Source organism: Paramormyrops kingsleyae, chromosome 23 (assembly GCF_048594095.1).
Source record: "Paramormyrops kingsleyae isolate MSU_618 chromosome 23, PKINGS_0.4, whole genome shotgun sequence".
Lineage (NCBI taxonomy): Eukaryota > Metazoa > Chordata > Actinopteri > Osteoglossiformes > Mormyridae > Paramormyrops > Paramormyrops kingsleyae.
The window spans coordinates 23,407,558-23,431,349 of record NC_132819.1 but is presented as its reverse complement, the minus strand read 5'-3'; the positions used below and the strand labels follow the sequence as shown (position 1 = coordinate 23,431,349).

The 23,792-nt window shown below is 42.8% G+C and overlaps 1 protein-coding gene across 5 annotated transcripts in view; it reads right to left on the bottom strand.

The window, feature by feature from the left end:
• The window catches only part of kcnh8 (potassium voltage-gated channel, subfamily H (eag-related), member 8), a 47,279-nt gene extending 27,290 nt beyond the window's left edge, over positions 1-19,989 (bottom strand). For 2 of the 5 annotated variants that reach the window (XM_023809675.2, XM_023809677.2), the window contains exon 1: positions 12,825-13,182. In XM_023809675.2, the coding sequence (XP_023665443.1) occupies positions 12,825-12,900 (76 nt within the window). In that variant the 5' untranslated portion in view covers positions 12,901-13,182. Of the gene's footprint in view, positions 1-11,505; positions 11,649-12,824; positions 13,183-19,942 lie in introns of those variants that run through there. The other 3 variants (XM_023809673.2, XM_023809674.2, XM_023809676.2) reach the window with 2 other exon arrangements.
• Positions 19,990-23,792: the final 3,803 nt, after the last annotated feature.

Below are 23,792 nucleotides of genomic sequence, written 5' to 3'. Positions count from 1 at the left end.
CCCCCAACAAAGCTCCTCTCCCATCCCATTTACAAGTGTTTTTTAACAAGTGAATGTGATTTAACACGTGATACATTTAGTATCATTCTATAATACTCATTGAAAGCCCTATGGTGCTCACAGAAAGCCTTGCTTTACTCTATAAAAATGTTACAGAATTATTGGTTTCATAACATAAGTCCATTGACAAGCAAAGTTTAATACACCTGCACACTGACTCATTGTGTTCCAGCCATTTTGCTATTAACTGCAATTGTACTGTAGGCATTGGCTCCCAAAGGGAGTTTTATATTTGGTGTTACTAATTAAAAAGCACCTGATGACAATGGCGGTTGTTTCTAATGTGATAATTGTAATGTGATAAAGTGTAAACAAATGAATAAACTAATGGTTTTTGTTATGAAACCAATACGTTGGCAATATTTTTACTAAAATAAATAAGCATCCCAAAACTTTCTATGAGCTCTGTATGCAACATTTTCTGTTTTAGATGCAATTCTGAATTCTCCGAACCACCAATCAGCTCCAGTTCTTTCTGATGTGACGTCATGTGTGCTGTTGCTCCGTGGCACTTTTAATACTCTTAATACTCTAATCCGGCACTGAGCGTGCAAGTTTGCAGGAAAAAAAAAATCCAAGGCATTTTACAAAGAAAATTCTTTAATGTGACTCTTTAAAGGTTCAGGTTCGATTGTCTAATGTGGTTTAGATGAACAATGAAATTCTTGTGCCATGGATGGACGGCAGGAGACAGATGCATTGGGGAGAGGTAGGACAAAAGCAGGGCAGGACTGAGAATGAGTATAACTGTCAGTTACTGTAGTAATAAACACAGTGCTCACAGAAAGCGGTGGGTCGCTTGCTTCATTCAGTAAAAATACTGCAAATTTATTGGTTTTATAACAGGAATCATTCATTTATTCATTTGTTTACAATATATCATAACAGCATCATAACCTGTATGTATTCTTTCTAATGTATTTTTATATTAGGAACAACCAGTAATTTTAAGTAAAATGTTCTTTTCAAGTAGTAATAAATTGTAACCCAAATTATAGTTCTAAAAGAGCTGTTCTGAGTTCAAGTAGTCTCACTGGGTACTTTTTAATTAGTAACACCTTTGAAATAACATAAATCACCAAACATTTCTGTTTAGTATCCCTTTGGGAGCCAATGACTAAAAAAAGTCAAAACAATTATGGCACTTACCAAAAAGAAAATGTCTGTGTGCAAACTATGTGCTCATATGTTAAACATTGTTAGTCAACAGACTTTTGCTATGAAACAAATACCTTTACAACATTTTTGTAGAATTGAGAAAGCACTCGGTGAGCACTGCATATGCAGTGGGGATAAGGATGAAAATGGACCACTGTATAGTAAAGTAAATATTGACAAAGAACAGAGGTGGAATATTAACAATGTGCTATAGAATCTAATTGGGGGACAAATGCTGGTCACAGGTTATTTAGCAACCTGAGAGACTAGAGAACGAACCTGATCCTGACGCGGGGGGGTTGATGCTTTCTCCCACCCATCAGAATCTGCAGGTGAAAAATGCATGAAATTTAAAGGACACATGGGGTTTGCCAAAAACCCCTGGTGTTTTATGTTTGTCCAGCAAATCCAAAGAACTATCACGCAGATCCGGGATGGCCAGCCAAGGACAGACACGGCGGCCGCACGTGTTTCTGGGTTACCTTTGTGTTAGCAGACGATTCACACCCAGAGCGACGGGTAAATTTAGATCCTATCCTAACAATAACTCAACTAAAGTAATTAAGCGCTGAGATGGGAGCAGAAAGCAGCACAGCCTGCATTCCTCAACAGACCAGGGCTTCCCGCTGCCGGGATAGACGGACTCACCTCCCCGCTAACAGTCCATCATTCTTACGGCGAGTGTCTCCCTAAGCACGTCAGCGATGAAAGAACAGGCGGCTGCGGCTTTTCGTCTCCTTGCCCCCCCCCCGAGCCTCACTCCCCCATGGCAGCTCTGGCTAATTACCTCGTAGTTTTGTCTCTCTGCAGCTGAAACAGCCTTCATCTGTGAATCGTGCACCCCCGTCCCCCCCGTCCCCCCGCATCCCCATCTCTTGCTGCTTTTTCCTTCTCCTCAGCTTCTCCTCAGCGGGGGTGAATAGCCTGCAGCCCAGCTACTATATTCACCACCGCTGACAGGACCTGTGTCCAGTATGAACAAAGAAAATCCGGAAGCAGAGTCTCATTGCTCCGGAGAAGGCTGGACTGTCCGGACAGTTCACTTCAGCCACAGAGCAAAGTGGCATGTCTCTGTGAGGCCCCGGGCCCCGAATGCTAATGAAACCACAACCCACTTTCCCCAACGAGCCTCTATATAAATCTGAAACCTCCTCGAAATACAATAATGTCACCTGATTTTCCCCTGGTGTGGTGTAAGTTTAGAATGAATTTAACATGTTATGTTTCCATAAGGACAGAATCAGGTTGTTTTACCTCACCGTAAAATGTGGAAAATACATCTTATGAATATTTATATATATCATGAACAATATATGGTTTACAGATTTGTATAGGGTAGCTCAGATCCAGTGCTACTACAGTAAATGATGTTCAGGCCTGTAGACGATCAGCAACCTTGGCAGAATTTTCTGTTATAGTGATCGTTTCTCTCTGTGTGTAAGGTGTCTTAGTTACTCAAGAGCTTGGCAGGTCTTCAAAATGATTAGTCTTTTGAGTTGATTCGATGTGCAAGGAGCGATGAAGGTGAAAAAAACGATTGGCTGAGCCTTTTGAGCAGTGCCCCCAGCTGAAGGATCTCAGGAAGTAGACAGTTAGTAGGCAGTTAGTAGACAGTTAGTAGGCAGTTAGTAGACAGTTAGTAGGCAGTTAGAAGAGAGTTAGGTTCATTTATGTGTTCATGAGCCTGTGGCCGCTGATTACCTCTGGTACAGATAAAGATACCAGTCTATCCATTCTGTCTTCTGTACCTGCTCCTCCTATTCCGGCCCATGAGTGTCTGGAGCCTCAAGATAGGGAACAACCCAGGATGGGGCACCAAAGCACTGCAGGGCAAACTCACACCTATAGGCAATTAGGCGAAACCGATTGACCTTAAAATGCACTCGGGCTGCGTGGGACAGCAGAGCACCCAGAGGAAAGCCCACAATGACATGGGCAGAACACGCAAACTGCACACACATAGAGACATGGCAGAACACGGGCAGAACACGGGCAGAACATGCAAACTGCACACACATAGAGACATGGCAGAACACGGGCAGAACACGGGAAGAACACGAGCAGAACACGCAAACTGCACACACATAGAGATATGGCAGAACACGGACAGAACACGCAAACTGCACACACATAGAGACATGGCAGAACACGGGCAGAACACGCAAACTGCACACACATAGAGACATGGCAGAACACGCAAACTACACACACATAGAGACATGGCAAAACATGCAAACTGCACACACATAGAGACATGACAAAACACGCAAACTGCACACACATAGAGACATGGCAGAAAACAGGCAGAACACGCAAACTGCACACACATAGAGACATGGCAGAACACGCAAACTGCACACACATAGAGATATGGCAGAACACGGGAAGAACACGCAAACTGCACACACATAGAGACATGGCAGAACACGCAAACTGCACACACATAGAGACATGGCAGAACACGCAAACTGCACACACATAGAGACATGGCAGAGACTAACCACCCACACCACACCTAAGGTTCCAATAGTCTGTGGAAAAAAAACTGTTGGATACTCCCTAAAAATCTGATTGACCTGCAACTCTGTATCAAACAATAGGACACAATTTGGGCCAGTGTTACAGTGTTCATCTCCAGGGACTATTTCATCACAGAAAAGAGGTGTAGTATTGTGTCCACATTCACTTATATGTCCTGAATTGAGGATAATACAAATTTTATATTATTCCAGCTTAGGGGACTTGTAGTATCTACAGGCTAATGACTTTGGAACTCAGTACATGCTGGTTCTCACTATAGCAAGGTGTTAATTCTTTATAGCCCAGGGCTTGATGTATTAGCACAGTGCATGCTGCTACTGTTGAGCTATGAAGCATGGGGTTCCGTGGAGATCTTCATTTCCTGCCCAGGAATGAGATATCGACCGTGGGCGACTGGCCCCTTCAGAAAGCCCCTTTGCGGGGCAAACCAATCTACATGGAAAACTGGCACCTTTCCGCTCCAGCGGATGAATGGCCAAATCTGCAGCGATAAGTCAGGAGGAGGAATGTAAGGGGAACTCAAAGAGGCCTGCTTGATTCATTTAGGCACCTGACTGGGAAATGTCCCACGAAATGCCGTTTCAAGTGCATTCCTTTCTCTTTAGACAGCGACGTCTATAGTGGGTGACATTGTGATGTTCTTGGCCAAAGTAAGTTCAAAAACGGTGAAAATTCAAAACGTTTCACTGACAGTCTCTGCATAATCATAAGTGATCTTACATGTATGAAAGATCTGGAATTTTTGTGAGCTGAATTCCTCCCATGTCTTAATGTGAATACCCCTGTGAACCTTCTTCAGTAGCTCTCTCACCAAAAGCAGGCCTTTTAAAAACACCAAAAGCAGGCCTCTTAAAAACACCAAAAGCAGGCCTCTTATAAACACCAAAAGCAGGCCTCTTAAAAACACCAAAAGCAGGCCTCTTATAAACACCAAAAGCAGGCCTCTTATAAACACCAAAAGCAGGCCTCTTATAAACACCAAAAGCAGGCCTCTTATAAACACCAAAAGCAGGCCTCTTAAAAACACCAAAAGCAGGCCTCTTATAAACACCAAAAGCAGGCCTCTTATAAACACCAAAAGCAGGCCTCTTAAAAACACCAAAAGCAGGCCTCTTATAAACACCAAAAGCAGGCCTCTTAAAAACACCAAAAGCAGGCCTCTTAAAAACACCAAAAGCAGGCCTTTTAAAAACACCAAAAGCAGGTCTTCTAAAATCCCTATAAAGCAGACCTTTGACGTGATTTTGCCATATTTTGATTACACTTCAAAATGCAATACAGGCATCACTCAAGATATGAACGTTTCATATACAGAATTATTTAGTACCCTTTAGCAAGTTATGACCAGATACAAAGCTGATTTGTTTAGCACTCATGAGTACCAAGAGCCGAGCGTGAGCGGTTCCCATCAGCAGCCCTGCCCAGCTCACCTTTCTGTTCCTTTCTGTTATTACTACCTCTGCACAAGCTTACTTGAATTCCCATTGAAATTACGGCAAATCCATCTCTGTCTTAGGTGGTTTCACTTACGAGCTGATTTCCAGGAACACACCAGGCTCATGAGTAGGCGGAAACCTGTATCAACCGATCAGCTAGGTGTCCTGTGAATCCCACTGCTTGTCTGGCATGAAAAAAAAATCAATTAAACGACAAACTGATGACTTAAATTTTCACGTAGCTGAATTTGAAAAAATTCTTATTCAGCAGCTCTTGTGGAACATTTCGATGCACCACGTAATTAAAGTTTTCAGGTGGAGAAATGTCCGCCTACATAATTGAGATGGTTTTGTGCATACACAACCCAGACAGCTCCTTCCCCAGGTCAAATCTAAGGTCATACAACATGTCAAATTTCCGCTTGAAATTTTCTATGATGAGTATTTTCTACAAAATTTTCCCCAGCACTGGTGAAGGCTGCTGGTCTTCCTTCCACCTCAGCTCCTAATTGCTTTAGCTATAGTTAGGAATGGGATCTGCTGGGTCCCCTGGTGTCTCAGGTGTAAGTCAGCAGCTAACAAGGATAAGCTGCCCTCTGTGAGACGTTCCCCATTGCTATTCCAGAACAACATACGGTCTGTAAAACTCCGCATGGTTCTGCAAGCTATCTACGCATTCAGGAAGTAGTGCCAGTCAACCCATTAGGCAACATATGCGACCGCCTACCGTTCCATCTTAAGAGGGGGCACTGAACTGGCAAGCCAATTTCACTTTGTCTCAAACAGGGGGGCGCCGGCAGTAAAGCTCGCCTAGGGCACCGCATGGGATTCAGCTGGGTACTGCCAGGAAGCATATCTTAATAGCCACTGATGTTCCACAGCGTCCAGGTCTAGAACTGCATGGAAACTGAACAGAAATATGTAAGACGTACACTGGTGGTTCTAGACCATTTCAACTTGGGGGGGGAGGGGGCAGACTCGGACCAGTTGTTCCATTAAGGGGGCCAGATACATTTGACCTTAATATCCGCCAAGTATTACTGACACTGGATTGCCAGAATTAAGAAGCAAAATTTTAAAAACGGTAAATTAATTCTGCAATGCTTTGCAGTTACAGTTTTTACAAATACGTAACTCACTCTGGTTTCTTCTTTAGACTTCCATAAGCCTGGTTATTCTTTTCTGTCTTAAACTTGTAGTTTTGCTGGTTCCCAGCGCACAAATGTTTATCCCACCTATATAAATGCAAATAATAATAGTGATAATAATAGGCCTACATTTATTTCAGACCCAAGTAGCATACGTATTTAGGGGGGGCACGGGGGGTGGAGCATGCATTTTGTTACTGGGGCACTGCCCCCCCAGGCCCCCTCTACAACTGCACCCGAAGACGCAGGAATATTCAGCAGTACACTTGCGCATAGCTATTTCAATAATACTTAAGGCTCGTTAGCCGCACGGAGCAGCTTGGTTAACAGACTGTGACTTAATCTGGCTCATTCTTTCATCACATCTCGTTCACGCCGCGTACCTAACAGCAGTTCTGCTTAATCGGAAGACAGAGGAGCCGCGGTTCATATTTCCCGGGAAGCCGCCGCTTTGTGTCTTAGAAACGCTGTATACTGTAAAGCAGTATTCTGCAAGTTACGTCATTCACGAAATGTTTACAGCGTAATTTGGTTAAAATAACTAATCGTGTGCATTTCCTGCGGGCAATCCGATTTCCACATGCAATCCACAAATGTGCGGTTGTGTTTTATTTGTGTTTGCCCTGCTATGGACTGGCGTCCCATCCAGGGTGTCCTAGGTTCACCGTGGAAGATAAATTGACGGGTGGATGTTTGACAAAGCAATTTTACCTGGCCATGAGGTTAAATAATTAACAGTGGAAATTAACTTTAAATAACCATATGGCTTTTCCATTCTTGTTAAGATAAATGATATTCTGTTCAAGGAATGCACATCTTACATGTTTGCACAATGCATTTGTGTATTTAACTCGTGTTGGGTACTGTTTTCTAAGGCTTACAGTAATACTGATACATTTAGTGCCTCAACAGCAAGCAAAATAACATCTATGCTTACAAATGAAGTATGTAGGCTTCCTTTACGCGTCATCAATACTCATATATCATGAAGTCCTTTTCATAGAACAGATATGGCAGCAAAACAAACCATTTATCGTACTTTATGAAGCTGCATAAAATATGTGTGTGTGTGAGTGTGTGAGGATTGGGTTGTAAAATGGTTCCGTGAACCATGACACTGAAGGCTTAGCTTTGGGTTTTAGCGCACATTTGCTGTATAATTCCATTAGTCAGCTCCTTAGCGTAAACCTTTAAAAGCTTAATTAAAGCTGCGGCTTTTGAGAAACTAATCACATTACACTTGCGACTCACACTGCGCCGGTCCCCCCTTCACAGGCCGCCGTCCCCATGTCGCCGTAATTACCCGCCATATGCCACCGTCGCACACAGATAAACGACAATGTGCAATAATCCGCGGCAAGAAAGCGCCGGTGTTAATGCGCCAAATAATCAGTTCATTTCACGATCTGCGACCTGTCATATCTTTACATCTCACGGACTGGGGGACTTGGGTTAAGACTGACATATCTTATAGCCTAATATAGTAAAATATAAAGAATAATGACCTATTTTTCTTTTGGAGTAGCGTTTGTTACATTCTAATAAGTCATAATTGCTTATTCTTGTACGGCATTTCGGTTATTAAGGCCTGGTAATATTCCTATCAAATCTTTCTGTATCATATGCTTCACGGTAGCCTATTTTCCACTCATTTACACTGTCCGTCAAGAATGCAGACAAACAAATATGTGAAATATAATATAAAGGATCCCCGGAAACTGGCTTTACGTAGCATATTTGACAGGCATAAGAGCTGACGCCTTAGACCTATTTTATAATATTTTTAGACTATTTTAGTAGTAGCCTATATTTTCGCGCTTGTTAATATTACCATGCATTTGCCGATATAGATAGGTTAGAATAATAACCTGGAGCTGATCATTTCTTGGACAATGATTGGTTTGAAAAACTTTTTATTATTATTATTATTATTATTATTATTATTTTGGAGCAGAAAATGCACCCCGTAGGAGAGACCACCTGAAACGACTCTCTGACAATCTGGAATGTGACATTAATCCGTGGACATTCATACCATATTATACCGAACCGAACCATACCACCCGTGGATGCGCTTTACCAGGCCAACTGAGCCTGCTCACCAGCAGAAACCTAGCCAGATTTCCCGCTATTTGCTATTCAGTAGCAAACCACATTATCGTTTTAGATACGCTGGATCATATTTAATAATGTTTCGATGTGGAAAAAAAGATAGAGACCGTAAAAGGGCACATTAAACTAGCACACTCAGAAAACTGTAGGAAGCAGTGAATGAAAGACGGGGGCAAACATCCTGGTGGGGGCTGTACGTTGGCTAGGTAATGAATTTGCGGATTTAAGGCAAACTTTACCTGATACCACAGCAAACCCTGGAACCTCAGAACATCCTTCCAAGCCTATTCTGTGCCAAGGTATCTGATCACTTTTAAAGACATACATTTATAAGGCCCCTCAAGATCTGTGAAGTGATCGACCATACGGGGAACCAGCTTGCCGCTGGTCAAAGAACTCCTCCTTCAGTTGTAATTTCAATGAATGGCTTTTTTGCCTGAATAATAGATTTTTGTCTAGGATCCATGTGTCATAATCTATTGGCAGTGACCATTTATTAAATGTCACACACCAATGTGTATTTCTTGGGTTGACTGTAATTTTCCCCCCTTCAGCATTAAGATCTCAGCAACTGATGGGATTGCCTCCATAGCACCCGGCATTCGGTCCGTGGGGGGGGGGGGGTGCAAAATTAAATGGGAGACAAGTGACAGAGGGAGGAAGAAGAGAAAAAGAGCAGAGGGGGCGTGGCAAGAAAAAAGGGGGAGAGGAGATTAAACAACAGAAGGAGAGGTGACTGAGGGGGATAAAGGGTGGTGGGGGGCTGTGATGGGCAGAATAACATCAGATATGCCGGAGAATGTCACAGCCCCCCCCCCCCTTGTTTCCAACTGTTTAAAGAGTAACTGTCAGAACAGAAAGGTCAAGCACCGTCCAATTCATAAGCCGGAGTCAGGGACATCCAGCTGTAACGCCTTTCAAGCAGCAGCTACTCGTACCATCAGCCTCTTCTCGGCTAGCGCGGTGTCCGATTCTGAGCTACTTCAAAACAGAAACCCATCCCCTAAACCCATTTGTCCTGTGCAGAGTCGCTGGGGTCCACAGTCTGTCCCGGAAGCTACAGAGACAAAGCAGGGAATGACCCAGGATGGGGTGCCAAAGCATCACAGAGTAAAATAAAAACACAAAAAAATAGAAATTAAAACTGTATGCATTGAACTGTAACTATAACTTTACCCAGTGCTTGAAGTGGAGAAAAACATGCATTGGCACTCCCTTTATTCAGTACCAAGTGCTGATACTCCCCTTGTTATTCAGTACCAAGTGCTGATACTCCCCTTGTTATTCAGTACTGGGTGTGGGTACTCCCCTTGTTATTCAGTACTGGGTGTGGGTACTCCCCTTTTTATTCAGTACTGGGTGCCAGTACTCCTCTTGTTATTCAGTTCCAGGTGCCTGTACTCCCCTTGTTATTCAGTACTGGGTGCCGGTACTCCCCTTGTTATTCAGTTCCAGGTGCCGGTACTCCCCTTGTTATTCATACTGGGTGCCAGTGCTCCCCTTGTTATCCAGTTCTGGGTGCCAGTACTCCCCTTGTTATTCAGTACTGGGTGCCGGTACTCCCCTTGTTATTCATACTGGGTGCCAGTGCTCCCCTTGTTATCCAGTTCTGGGTGCCAGTACTCCCCTTGTCATTCAGTACCGAGTGCTGGTACTCCACTTGTTATTCAATACTGGGAGCTGGTACTCCACTTGTTATTCAGTACCAAGTGCTGATACTTCCCTTGTTATTCAGTACCAGGTGCTGGTACTCCCCTTGTTATTCAGTACCAGGTGCTGGTACTCCACTTGTTATTCAGTACTGGGTGGTGGTACTCCCCTTATTATTCACTACCAAATGCCAAAACTCTACTTGTTATTCAGTACTAGGTACTGGTACTTCCCTTGTTATTCAGTACCAGGTGCCGGTACAGTACTTCCCTTATTATTCAGTACCAGGTGCTGGTACTCCCCTTGATATTCAGTACCAGGTGCCGAAACTTCCCTTGTTATTCAGTACCAGCAGATACAGAGAGGTGCCGGTGTTCTGAAGAGAAAAATAAAGAGTTGCTGATACTGTGTACTGGTGAGTATCAGCCCACTTCAAGCTAATTTAGTTACTTATTGCAATTTTACTTCTGACTGAGTGATCCTCATAGCTAAATCCAGTTCAGTGACAATGCTGGGTGGGTAGCTATATAAAAACAAGTTGAAGAACATACTATCATGGATCAAGCTGAGAGCCGCATTGATTGAAAATAAAGTCTGGCATTGCAGTGTGTGATGGGATCAATGAAAAAAGTCTGGTTGCAAAGTGATCAATGGATTAAGGGATTTTCATGGATTTTAAATGCCGAATGCTGGTTTACAGGTGTTTTTAACGACCTGTCCTCTTTGTCACTTTTCCGCCTCGACTTATCACCTGCTGATGGACTTTTTTTGGTCAACAACTTCAGAAGCCACTATGAAAGGATGCCACCATGTCGGGCGGCTCCCCCATTGGAGGACCAGCTCTTCCAATTGATCTGTAAGAGCCAATTACACACCTCAGCAGCTCCAAATATTTTTTTCAATGCTGACACACAATCTGCACGCTATTCAAACCCAGCCCAACAGAATGCACTTCACTGCAGTGCTGGCTGTTTCATGCTATCAGCAATGGAACTACATACAAATCCAGGGGTTGTGGATAACAATCCAACCCAGAGGACTATTTTTTAATTTATTTACGAGGTTAAGATGTTAATGTGGAAACGATACAAGACAGATACAAAGAACACACTGACAAGCCAATCTAGCATCCTGCCTTTCTGGAAAAGAAACCTAAAATGGATGAGAACATTTGTCAGCAGACAGTTGCATGGACACCGATTACTCGGCTATAATCATTTTCACAGGAAACAGTTCCCCTTTGATCGAGGCAGATTCTGCTGTTTCCAATTTTATCGAGCTCTGTGCTCTTAAACAGCTGGTCTCGGTGGAGAAAAACAGCTGGTTTGTGAGCCTCTCTCAGAAGCAGCAGTTATCAGAGTGCTACAGCATGATCAAGAGGTTGCTGGTTCAAATCCCACCTTGAGTCTTATCTGAGTTCCACGTGAGTGATGATGTTTCCAAAGACTTCTGTACACCAGACCACACGATGTCTTCAGAGGAATGCCTCCCTCTACAGCCTACAAATGCTGCACTGTCCACCATCTCCAGTCCCTGGCCCATAAGCCAAGCTAATGGGCATCGTGCACATTTTAGCATAATCTCCACACACATTGCCTAAACAGCACACATGAACTAAACTGCGTGATCTGAAATTAACAAATCAAGAATGATGCCCCTCCCAACCACAATGATAATTTAAATCACTATTAACGAGGAAACCTGCTCTTATCCATGTCCGATACAAACGTAAGAAAAAAAACCAACCTAATGAATCATAATCTATTATCACCTGCCTAGGATTTATGGTCCAGTAAGGCGGTGGAGGGTGGAGGGGGGGGGGGTAACATTACACTTTTGTTTGTTAAATTAATCTTAATTAATGAGTAGGGGAAGTCGTTCAGATGCGTAAGCGATATATGCCATGTTTTCCAGAGAAAAATACAATGACTGCACGCGGAATGCTGAGCGTAAAGATAAAGCCCGGTGGCCTCGTTTGGTCACATTAACGCTTTCGTGACGGATTTTTTTATCCCCTACTTTGATATAAAAACACACCTGCAGCGTTGGTATATCCAGACAATTAATTTAGATATAACTGTTCTCGTTATAACAGCGGGGGGCATCCTTGAGAATTACAGATGGTGCCGGCAAGCTCTGAAGCTTTTAGGTTTTTTTCTATAATGAGTCACAAAATGAATCTCTGGGGTGCTGTCATTAAAAGACGACGGATGGATCTCCTTTTAGTGCTATGATAGTCCGCTCTGTTATGAAAATGGGTTGGAAAAAACTGTCAAAAATAATTGCAGCCCTTTAGCTTACTTTACCTTCCATACATAAAAAAACACGAGGAAAGCCCAGTTCTAAAGCTACGGAGCCACGCGCTCTGTCCATGGTCCTGACAACGGAAACTTCCGCAAAATAAGGAATATAAATTCCAGTACGAGAAACAATAACAATTAATTCGCAGATTATGAATTAACATATCCTCACGGCATAGCCTACTAAAGAAGAATAACGAGGACGACATGTTTCGAACACTTTTTGAATTTAACTTTTTGCTAGACTGCTTCACGTCATCAAATAAAAAATGCGTTTTCGTTATACAATAGCTGCAGGCCTGTTTATGTAAATTTAAAACGATTTCAGTGTTTACAGTCAACAGATTGTCCGGGCGCCTACGCATGACACGATCAGCACTCACACATAGGACTGGAAAGTCAAAAAGGACCAAACTTACGTGTGCCGTCAAACCGTGTAGCGATGGTGTCCAGAAATGTGTTCTGCGGGGCTAGCAATCCCTTCATAACAGGCATTTTCTATCAGAGGTGTGTAATTCCCCATAAAAAGTTGAAACAGAAAGGACGAGAGTAGGTGCCAATTGCGGAGACGCTCCTCTGCTGCGTTACGAGCGTCGCGAATCCCCCCCTTTTCCCCCACCCACGGCAGGCTGCTCTCCCGAACCAGCGCAGAAAGTGAGAAACGCTCACATCTGGAGCGACTCCTCTGATAGGCCGAGAAAACCGACAAAAAGTCCCAGACACGGTGACGGCCGCAGGTGCGAATCAGGTAGCTAGAGACTCCGGGGGCAGCAATATTATAACATTATAACAGGGTATCATGCTACACACCACACCGGTTTAATAAGATGACTGTTCCATCTTGTTTGAATCAAAACAAACACAATAAAAAATACTCATTTGCAATGTTTTTTTTTGTCAATCAGTTGTTTTAATTTTTTTGTTTGTTCGGATTTAATCTGTGAGGCAAAGAAAGGAAAATTGTAAACTTGACTAAACGAGTAAAACTAGTTAATTACACTGTAGGCTTTATTGTAAACCTTATATTTGCATATGTTTCCATGTATCCGGAATTTTATTACAATTGTTTTTTTATATCAACAATATGTTGCGGTTATCTCGCCCAGGTCACGCTATGTTTGTCTTCGCACTGTTTGGCGCAGATAGGTAATTGCCGCTAACAGGATAGCATCTTTCTGACAATGTGATGATGTCTGTGGAAGGCCCACGTGACCTGTCTGGGCATGGTGGAGGTTGCATCTATTGCGACAACGCAATGAAACGTCAGAAGATCTTTCCTATGTTAGTCTGTGGGTGCAATATCTGAACCATAGCAGAACAGTAGCAGAAACGTTCCTGTAGCTTTATTGACCTGTCTAATGTCTTCTTTATGAGCTACAAAATCCAGCCAACTTATGGCCCAGCCATATGGCCATCTTCACTTCTAGACACACACAAAGTTGATGACAACACAGACTATAGGCCAGTGTAAGTTTAACTGGTTTGCACATAAGGAACTTGAAACATCTAGTGTAGTATACTAGCAATCGTGTTTTTAGGGTAACGTGAGGTTAACTGCCGGTTCTTCATTACAGTACTGGGGTCAGATCCTCTGGCTAGTATCTACTCCATCAGATTAAATTAGCGTATGTAGGTTTTAGATACCAAACAATTCAGCTCCAACAGTTTCATCATTCTTACACTTGTAATTTGTAAAATGTGTAACTACTTTTGATGATTGTGACTTTGGCCCTACGTCAGTACAAAATGCTGTGCATTTTTGGGAAAAGCACTGAAAGTCAAGGAAATGATTTGGATCGAAGCCCACCAGTCACAGTTCTCGCCCAGAGTTCAGTCTACGATCAGTGTATAATAACGGCCCTCGTCCCTGCAGTAAGCCGAGAAATGAGAGCGCCACCTGCAGGTATTCAACGGGAGCACAAACATTCCATTCCAAGCCAGAAACAGGTAACCTCATTTTGAACTACTGAATATCACTTGAGAGTGCGGCTACAAAACGTCTTCGATATCAGAACAATGCCTCTACCCCCATCAGCACAACAATTTTACGGCTGACTCGTCACCATATTAGCTATTCTAAATAACATGTCACACGCATAAAAGGGTGTGTGCTTTTGATTGCGTTTATCGAAATGTTTTAGCGGTCGGCTATACTGTATGTAAATCGAGCGAGCCTGGTGACAATTAACTGAGTAGTAGAGATAACAAGTAATCCGTTACAGCCTGTAAACTTCAAGTCATGAGCGCGTCAGTCGCGAGGCACGGAAATTGAATTCCAGCACTAATTAAATTATCCGCACACTTTCAGAAGAATAAGTCCAAATTGAAAGCAGCGTGACCAATCCAAATGAGCGGCTTTCCCGGATGGCACTGACCGCGATTTGTGAAGAGTGCAGTGCCATATTGCCTCACATTCGCTAATGGGCGAAGATAACACTCCCTGTGGGATTCGGCCCCCTGTAGCTTGTTGTAGGCACTGCAGGTCGTAATGAGCTAGGAAGCCACCTAATGTTAATTAAAACACAGGTCATGGAAAAGGGCAGCCTCAGACCAGCTGATTCGCCGAGTCTCCGCTCTGACCCGAGGCGAGCCTGACGCCGGACAGCTGGTGCTGCTGGTCCAGGCTAGAATGATAAATGAGTATGTAACATGCCCTGAGTCAAAGACACGCAGCGAGCACCGCGCCAGGCGCTTGTGGTGCAGGGGACGCCAGTTCAGAAAAAAAGCATCTGGCGTGTTTTTACTAAACCGCATCATTACGCTATCGTCCCTCAAAAGACGCAGCATTTAACTCCATAGCATTGCAATCCCACAACACTGCGCTGCATAGACAAGTATTTTACAAGTGCCATCAATGAAGAAAGTCGAGTTAATGCGCAAAGGGCACTACGATAGAATTAATTGGATTAGAAGGTCAAGGAGCCTCATTACTAGAGCAAAGTCTCTAGAGTGACTCTTGATCTTCTGTGCTAGTTTCATTCTTCCATTTCCACTAACCTTGTAGTGTGTACTTAACATTGAATATCAATATAGGACTGAAAGCATGCAGTGAAAGGGATGCTACAATGTGACACAAGGCAGAAATGCAAGCAGTTTCGTCTTTAGATCAAATCACATCTCGTGGGAAAAGCGGGGTAACCTACTTACGTAGGATTTTGCTGCCCCCTACTCCCGAAATTTTGGTATTACACTCTTGTACTTTTAAACACGATTTTGATCATTTAAAACTGACTCTATAAATATGTCGAATATACATTTATCACCTGTATCTTTAAGACGAATAAAGGAACAAACGTAGGCCTATGTAATATGTACGATTATTTTGTAAAAGCAAATAAACACAAACTAAATTTATAAATAAGAAATACAAATCAGTAAACAACAGATCTTCACTCCCTAACAGTCTCAAAAGGCAGGTCACTTCCTATTAACTAACTTTCATTTAATGTAAGCTACACGTATAAGACATTCACATCCTCCGTCCGAGTTTTAGCGCACTGTCCGCGATACGATATCACGCAGGCGGTTTTCAATAACAGCTTCCGGCATATTTGACACAATTGTGCCCCTACGTGGTGAAAACAGGTTTGCGCTTCATAACGATGACGCGTAAAATTCACTAAAACCATGCATGTTGTAATTACTCCCTGCAGTTCGTTAAACCCGAGAAACATATCCAAATTCGGAGGCACGAAAATATAGAAAAGTAACAATTCAAATGCTCAGTAATTCATGTTTTAAGACGTCTTGATATATTACGATGAAAATTATGCTAACGCATAAACACAGCCAGGCGACAGACAGGCCTTTGTAATCTTTCAAGGCAAAACATAAAGCGACACTAAACAATTTTAACACTAAACAATTTAAACACACTACAGCAAAAACTGGCCATAAAAATGGCAATTAGACATTTGATTTAAAAATCCATCCTTGTAAATTTATAACCACTGTATTCTATAGGGAATTCTTGTGCAGGTTTAATAGTTATTTTCCAGTAATTGATTAGGTTCAAGTTTAAATATCCATTAAGATAATCTATTGAAAGTATTGTCACTCGACAATGACCTGAAAGTGGAGGTGAAGAGTAATATTGTGCATGAAAACCACTGTCATTAGAATCATAGCATGAAAATACATTTTAATATATGAATATTCAATATCCCGGTATTTATTGGAATTATACATTATCCACATAATAAGGAACACTGATCAATGAACACAAATGTGCATCAAAAATATACATAAATTATTTAGTCAAAGCATTTTCACAACCCGAACCCCCCAAGTGAATTCATAATTACCGAATTAAACTCAATAGCTGGTACTGTCATCAGCAGCAGCAGAGACTACATCCAGACACTAAACAGTGCCCATGTTTGTTTGACGGTGTCTCAGCGCCACGAACCTGTTTCAGCTCTATCACATCTGCAGCTTTACAAGTGCGTACGGTTCACTTAGGGGTCAGCAGGACTTTAACATGAGCTCGGATGAGAGAAGCCAAAGAGTGGAATGTTTTTGTCTTTAAAGCAGCCAGACTTGCCAATGCATATTGCGATCGTAGTCTCCTGTCGTATGGGTCATATCGTCAACCCACTGACAGACAATCGGGCGTTCTGAAGAATTCTCATATTTACGTTTATCTCGTTTATATTTCTTGCTTGGGTGAAGCCCTGCGGTGTGTTGGCGACTGCCCAGGGTTGCTTCCTGTCTGTGCCCATTGTTCTCGGGATAGGCTCCGGTCCCCCCCCGTGACCCCGGTTGAGATTAAGCGGTTACAGCGATGGATGGATGGATGCTTGGGTGGACACCAGATCAAACCGTGAAGCAGCAACCACTCAGCTGTTGGTGTCAGGTTATTACCTTGGAATGTGTCATTTGGTTTACATTCAATATCACAAGGCTTTCTGGATCTGATGAAATCATGCTTGTCGTTTTTGGCAAACCAGCGTTCACGTTCTTCAAATAGAGAATCTCCTTTATGTCTGATTCGTTTCTTATTCGCCCCTGGTCAAGATCAAAGTAAACTTTTATTGTCATCTCAGCCATATTCAAAATTGCGGAGCTCAGGGTCCACAGTGTAACAAAATATTGTGTGTACAAAAAATGAGGGTAAAAATTAAATTGAAAAAAAAGTAATAAAAAAAAATTTAAATAAACAACCCAAGACATTGTGCAAAGCATTATAGGTCAGTGCAAAAGTCAAGAAGTGGTCAGCAATACAGTATGTACATTGATGCAATGTATGGTATTTTTGCAGTATGTGTACATAAATATATTCAACAAATATATATATATAGCACAGTATGATGTAGTAGAGATGATTCTCAGTATTTGAACAGTGTATGACAATGGTTGTTCAGTATAAGACATCCCATTTGTCCTGTCCTTCTTCAACTGCCCTGTGTGCCTTTAATTGCCCCTTGGGGGACAAATAAAGTTATTTGAATTTGAATTTGAATTTGGTCTCAGCTATTGTGGGAGGCCTGAAGATGTCTGGATGTTGTTTTAAGTTTTTAGTAACTTTTATGGCTCTTTTATGTTCCCAAAGAATGATGTGCAGGAGGTCATGCTTTAGAAGACAGTACTGGCCCTAATTATGCCTGATTGTTTATGAAAATATTCAAGAAGCCGATGCTTTTACTTGTATTTATTTCAGTTGACTGGAGAAAGTGGGCGGTAATAACTGGTTTAAAACTGAATCTAGTATGTTTTGTGTGCAAAAAAAGTGAATGCTGTCCGGCATTTTTCTCTCAGGTATATTACAAGAAGTCACAAAAAATACCTCATTTAATCTGATGCGCAAACCGCAGAAAATCGGACGGGCAAATTCGTTTTTTTTTATTACTTTAGAACTTTGGCGTGATTGAGTGATATAAATTAGTCTGGGGCAAAATTCATAGTCTAGTACAAATTTATGGTGTTAAGTTAGGAAAAAATCCCACATTGGGAGGATTTCTGCTCAGCAATATAAAGATCTGTAAGATTCCTTCACGGACCCAAACTGACACAAGAGAAAGTAAAATTTATTTTAATTAGTTTGGTACATACGACTTACGCGTGTCCTCTTGGATCTTTGTACATGATCTTTTGGTTTCTTTTAAGACAACTGCTTGCAATTCATTTTTAATCGATGTTCATAATTAGTAGAGCTACGTGTGTCTGAGCAAATCTTTATGCATAACGCAAATTAACTGGATTAATTACTTTTTGTGGGATTTTTTCTTGCCTCCGTTACAAATTGGCGCACTTTAGATGTCTCCCAACGCAAGGAAAACCAGTCACGGCCATTGCACACAGGTGCAAGATAATAGTTTCAAAAGGCGGTGTTTGATCAGTGGACCGAGACGCTCCGGGATTCGTGCTGTTAGTAGTGATCACAGATCTTGTTATGTATGATAAACTTAACGTGGTGATGGGAATCGTTCATTCCGCTTTCAGACACGCTCTCCGTGCTTAACAAACCGAGAACCGGCACACCTGCGTTTGTTCTCAGTTTGGTGGCTGTAATTGTATTGATACGTAAACACCTCCTGCGCCTCACTGAAATTGCGCTTCGATATGAAACCTTTCTAAGATATATTATAGTTATTATCTCTGTCGATCCAGAATTATTTCACAAGCAATTTCACAGAGACTACAAGTGAATTCGTTTTTATCTCTGAAAAAAAAAATTTCCTCGGATGCTTTAGAAGGTTTCATGTGATCATCTTCATTGACTATTTGCAGTTGATGATGCACAGAGACACTCCCACTGTAAACGACGATTCCCTTTCTGAGTCTTATCCACAAATATTCTTCCAAAAAATCTCCCACATTCTCACATTACTCTACAGGGGGCGCTGGTGACCACACAATTTCCTACAAAGTGTTCATCGGACTGGAGGAAACCCTTAGAATCGGTGACTAACCTTTAAATACCCCGAACACTATTATTAGTTTGATGGATATTAATTTAGGAAAAATAATGGTTGAATTTGGTATATAGATCCAATCATTTTGGCATAATTTTAAGCAAAAATCTGCATTAATTTCCATCAATTCGCACGTTGAAAAAGTAACTAATTTTTGCTGTCTTTAAAATCCTGGACTAGTCCGTACAGATGAGCGCTTTGCAATCTAGGACACTGTGTGCTCGCCTTTCGCGGTCACAAAGCCGCGTTTTCACTTTCCTTAGTCACCTGGCTTTTTGTAGGTTACAGGAGAACTAGGCTACTGAACTATTTTCAACGGTTCGCCGGCAGCGAACTTGCACTTTTTAACATCTTGTTGCGGAGTGACGTACTCAGCGACAACTTTGTAGTGTTGGCCTACCTAACGTGCGAATAATAAATGTAACTAGGGGCGTCGTTAGGTCCGATCAGTCGCGGCTACGTCCCCGAGTATTATAGTCCCGATGCTAATCTTCCTTAAAAAAAACAATAAATCAATCCCCAGGTAAACTTGACTTAGCCCCGGGTCTTTTCAATTGCATTGTACTGAATATCTGTTTCATATTAGTGCTTCAAGTGTGAAATCAACAGGTTCTTCTACTCACCTTGTTAATCAGTACCGGTAGACTACGCCAGTATGCAAGAAACGTTCCTGGTACTCTGAACAAAAAAACAAAGAGGCGCTGGTACTGCATACCGCTGAGTACAGGCCCACCCCAAACACTCTTTATTAGGTTTCATAATCACTGCGCCAAGCCGACGCCAACAAATAATATATGATTGGGCTAATAAATCTGCTTGTTTAAGGACATTCACCTAAACTTAAACAGTAGGTGATGCAGGCCAGCACTTTAAGTAATACTTTCCAGTTTTTCAGCAGTTTATTTTTCTGCTTTTTTATTTATGCATGCATTAAAAATCTGCTGAAATGTATTATTCATCTGTGATGTAATTAATATGCAAACATATGCAAATTAAGACACAATTAGGCTCCGATTCTCTAGTGGAATTTTCCATTATAATTTAATACAAAGTAAGAGAGTAATTGGTGTCACGTGTAATTACCGTTACTCAAGTGTACATTCAGACACGCAAATAACGTGCTATATGTTGGTTATTCTATGCAAATGCCCAGTGTGCAGCATTAGGTTTTTGGGATGTCTAAAAATATTTGAGGAGGAGCAGCAATATTTTTCTGCTTTGAAAAAGCATAAACATCAGTACATGGTAGCTGTCATAAAATATATTTCTGTATTGATGAAGATTTGTATGATGTATGGTTGCATATGGTTTGTTCATATTTGGTTTAGAAGAAAATGAGATAATAGTATATTTTCTAACAGAAATTTATTAGTGCTGTTTGGGAATGACTCCATTTTGTGTTAAACTCCTGATCTGGTGGTAAATAGTTTTTGAGTTATCACACAGCCAGTTAACAAAGGCTTCTGGGTCAGCAAGGACCTCTCTCCTTGTCTCAGCCTGCCTTTGCATTTGTTCATGCCTGAGGATCCTGACCATAGCGACCCCCCCCCCCCCCTGCTTCCCTCCTTCTTTCAGCCCCACATCCCACCTCCACTGCCGTGGCACCAACTCAAACGACATAATCCTGTGACAGACCCCCCTGTTCACAAACGAAGACCCAGAGAGCAGTCCTTTAAGGGGTGGCCAGTTAGGCAATGCCATCTCCCTGCCTGCTGGCTGTGATGCCTGTTGAAAGGCTACATGCCCCATGGCAGAAAATGGGCTGCTATTACCCCACTTCCTGCTAATTAGCGCCTCCCAGGGGCCCTCTAGCACCCCCACCTGGCCTGCCAATGCAAGCCATTCAGGGTCAGGACTGAAATGCAAATTCGTATTTTTCTGTTGAACGACTTATTAGTGTGTTCACATGTATAATCGGGGGAAGGTGCCTGAGACGAATCCTGAGCTCGATTGGCTGAATTATTCCGAAGGAGCAAAAACTGAAAGTAGTCTTAAGGCCGAGAGCCTAATCTACCAGCACGATAATAAGTTTATTTTCTGCGATGTTATTTATTCACTGTCTCTCTGTCTAGAAAAGAACAGAGTTAAATCCAGCCCCCCCCCCCCCCCCCCCCCCCCCCGTGGCTGCCCATTTGGACACAATCAAAGAAGGCTGCTTCTTCCAGAAAATAAAACAATAGCAGTATGGAGGGATGAAGCGGCAGAGGGGATGGGAGCATTAAAGGATGGCAGGATGTGGGACTGTGGAATAGAAGCATGCATGCCTTATAGCGCATTTAAATAAAAATGATTATCGATACGGGCGCGAAGCCTCGCTCTACGTCTGTAATAATAGTAAGAGATTAGCATCCATGAAAACAACAACAGTGACATTCTTTTTCTGGAAGGGAAACGTCTTCATTATTCTAGTGTTTGAAGAGCTGATAACTCAATTATGGCACATCATGTGAGATATATATAAGTATATATATATAATAAATAGGTACCTTGTGGACACATGTAGTGGAAGAGCTGTGAGGCACAGGGCAGCGGAATGGGGTTAGGGTTAGGGCTGCTGGCTGCGCAGGCGACAGGCAGGTTAGGGTTAGGGCTGCTGGCTGCGCAGGTGACAGGCAGGTTAGGGTTAGGGCTGCTGGCTGCGCAGACGACAGGCAGGTTAGGGTTAGGGCTGCTGGCTGTGCAGGCGACAGGCAGGTTAGGGTTAGGGCTGCTGGCTGCGCAGGCGACAGGCAGGTTAGGGTTAGGGCTGCTGGCTGCGCAGACGACAGGCAGGTTAGGGTTAGGGCTGCTGACTGCGCAGGCGACAGGCAGGTTAGGGTTAGGGCTGCTGGCTGCGCAGATGACAGGCAGGTTAGGGTTAGGGCTGCTGGCTGCGCAGACGACAGGCAGGTTAGGGCTGCTGGCTGCGCAGGCGACAGGCAGGTTAGGGTTAGGGCTGCTGGCTGCGCAGATGACAGGCAGGTTAGGGATAGGGCTGCTGGCTGCGCAGGCGACAGGCAGGTTAAACAGGTCAAAGCCGAGTTTGTGTTGGTGTGGTCTGTGGCCAGGGCCTCGGCGTGTCACCGTGCAGCCGACGTCTTCTGTGCCGCACTTCTGTCGCCGTGCCATCAGTTTCGCAAGTGTCACCTGCTCAGGGGGCACACAGCTCCGCAGCGATTTTGTGGGGGCTGAGTCGATGCCGCCCCCCCCCCCCACACACTGCAAGAGGGAGAGAGCGAGTGTATGCCACGTCCGTCCGTATACGTGCCACCCAAACCCGCCCCCGAAATTTCACAGGAGATGGGAGGCTTCACAGAATGGGGTATATGTGTTTGAACGGGGTATATGTGTATGAATGGGGTATATGTGTTTGAACGGGGTATATGTTTTTCACCTTCAGTATATTATTCAGTACATTACATAAGATATTCAACATTTTATTATAAAATAGGCTTTGTTTGAATGATTTTACCCAACTGCAGGCTAATGTAAGCATGTTTACAAGATAGGCTAGGCTTTGTTAGCTTAGGTGTACTGTATTAAAATGCATTTTCACCTTACGATATTTTCACCTCACAATAGGTTTATCGGAACGTGACCCCATCGTAACCTGGGAGAGGCTGTAATGTGGAACCTTACACATTACGCATTTAAGGGTGCACTTAAACAAACCAATGATAATAAAGTTATTATTATTACTATATATAGGGTGACATGGTGCTTCGCACTATTGCCTTGTTCTCTACTTTCTCCCAACAGTCCAAAGACATGCCGTTAGACTAATCGGTTTCAGACTTGTCTCTAGTGTGCATACCTGCGCTGTGATAGACTAGCATCCCACCCAATGTGTTCCCCACTTTGTGCCCTGTGCTGTCAGGAATATGCTCTAGGCCTCCCCCTGCTGGCCGTGACCCAGACATGCATGAGCGGTGAGAAGATGGTTATATAACCAATCACCATAGTAATACTACTAATAATACTCTCTTAGCAGATTGGCTAATCTTACTGTCTACACTTGTAAATGAAATCAATGAGATGAATTCTCATAGAACTGGAAAGTTAGAGGTATAAGTTTCTGGGCCAATCACATTCCTGTGAGGGCGTACTTCTTAGCTTAGCATGGCTGCTTCTGCAATTCAGCCTCTTAGAGGGTGTTTCATTTAGATTTTTGGTCTGGGGTCTCGGGACATTGCAATAAAAGGAAACAGGTGTTTAGACGTCGAATCCAAATCTTGGTCTCCAAAAAGAACTTACATAGCTCTGTCCTTTCATCATTCAGTTTTTTTAAGCAGTCATTTGACATTGGTGCAACTGTGGCCAGTCTGTAACACCATAAAACAGTTGCACTCCTGGTTACCGAAGTGTGGAAAATCACCAGAACTTTTTGATATTTGTGACATGACACAAAAGGAAAAAAAAAACACACAAAAGCTCTCAGAACCATATGTTCCGCAGTATCGTTCCCGGAATTACAAATAAAGTTGTCGGTCAAGT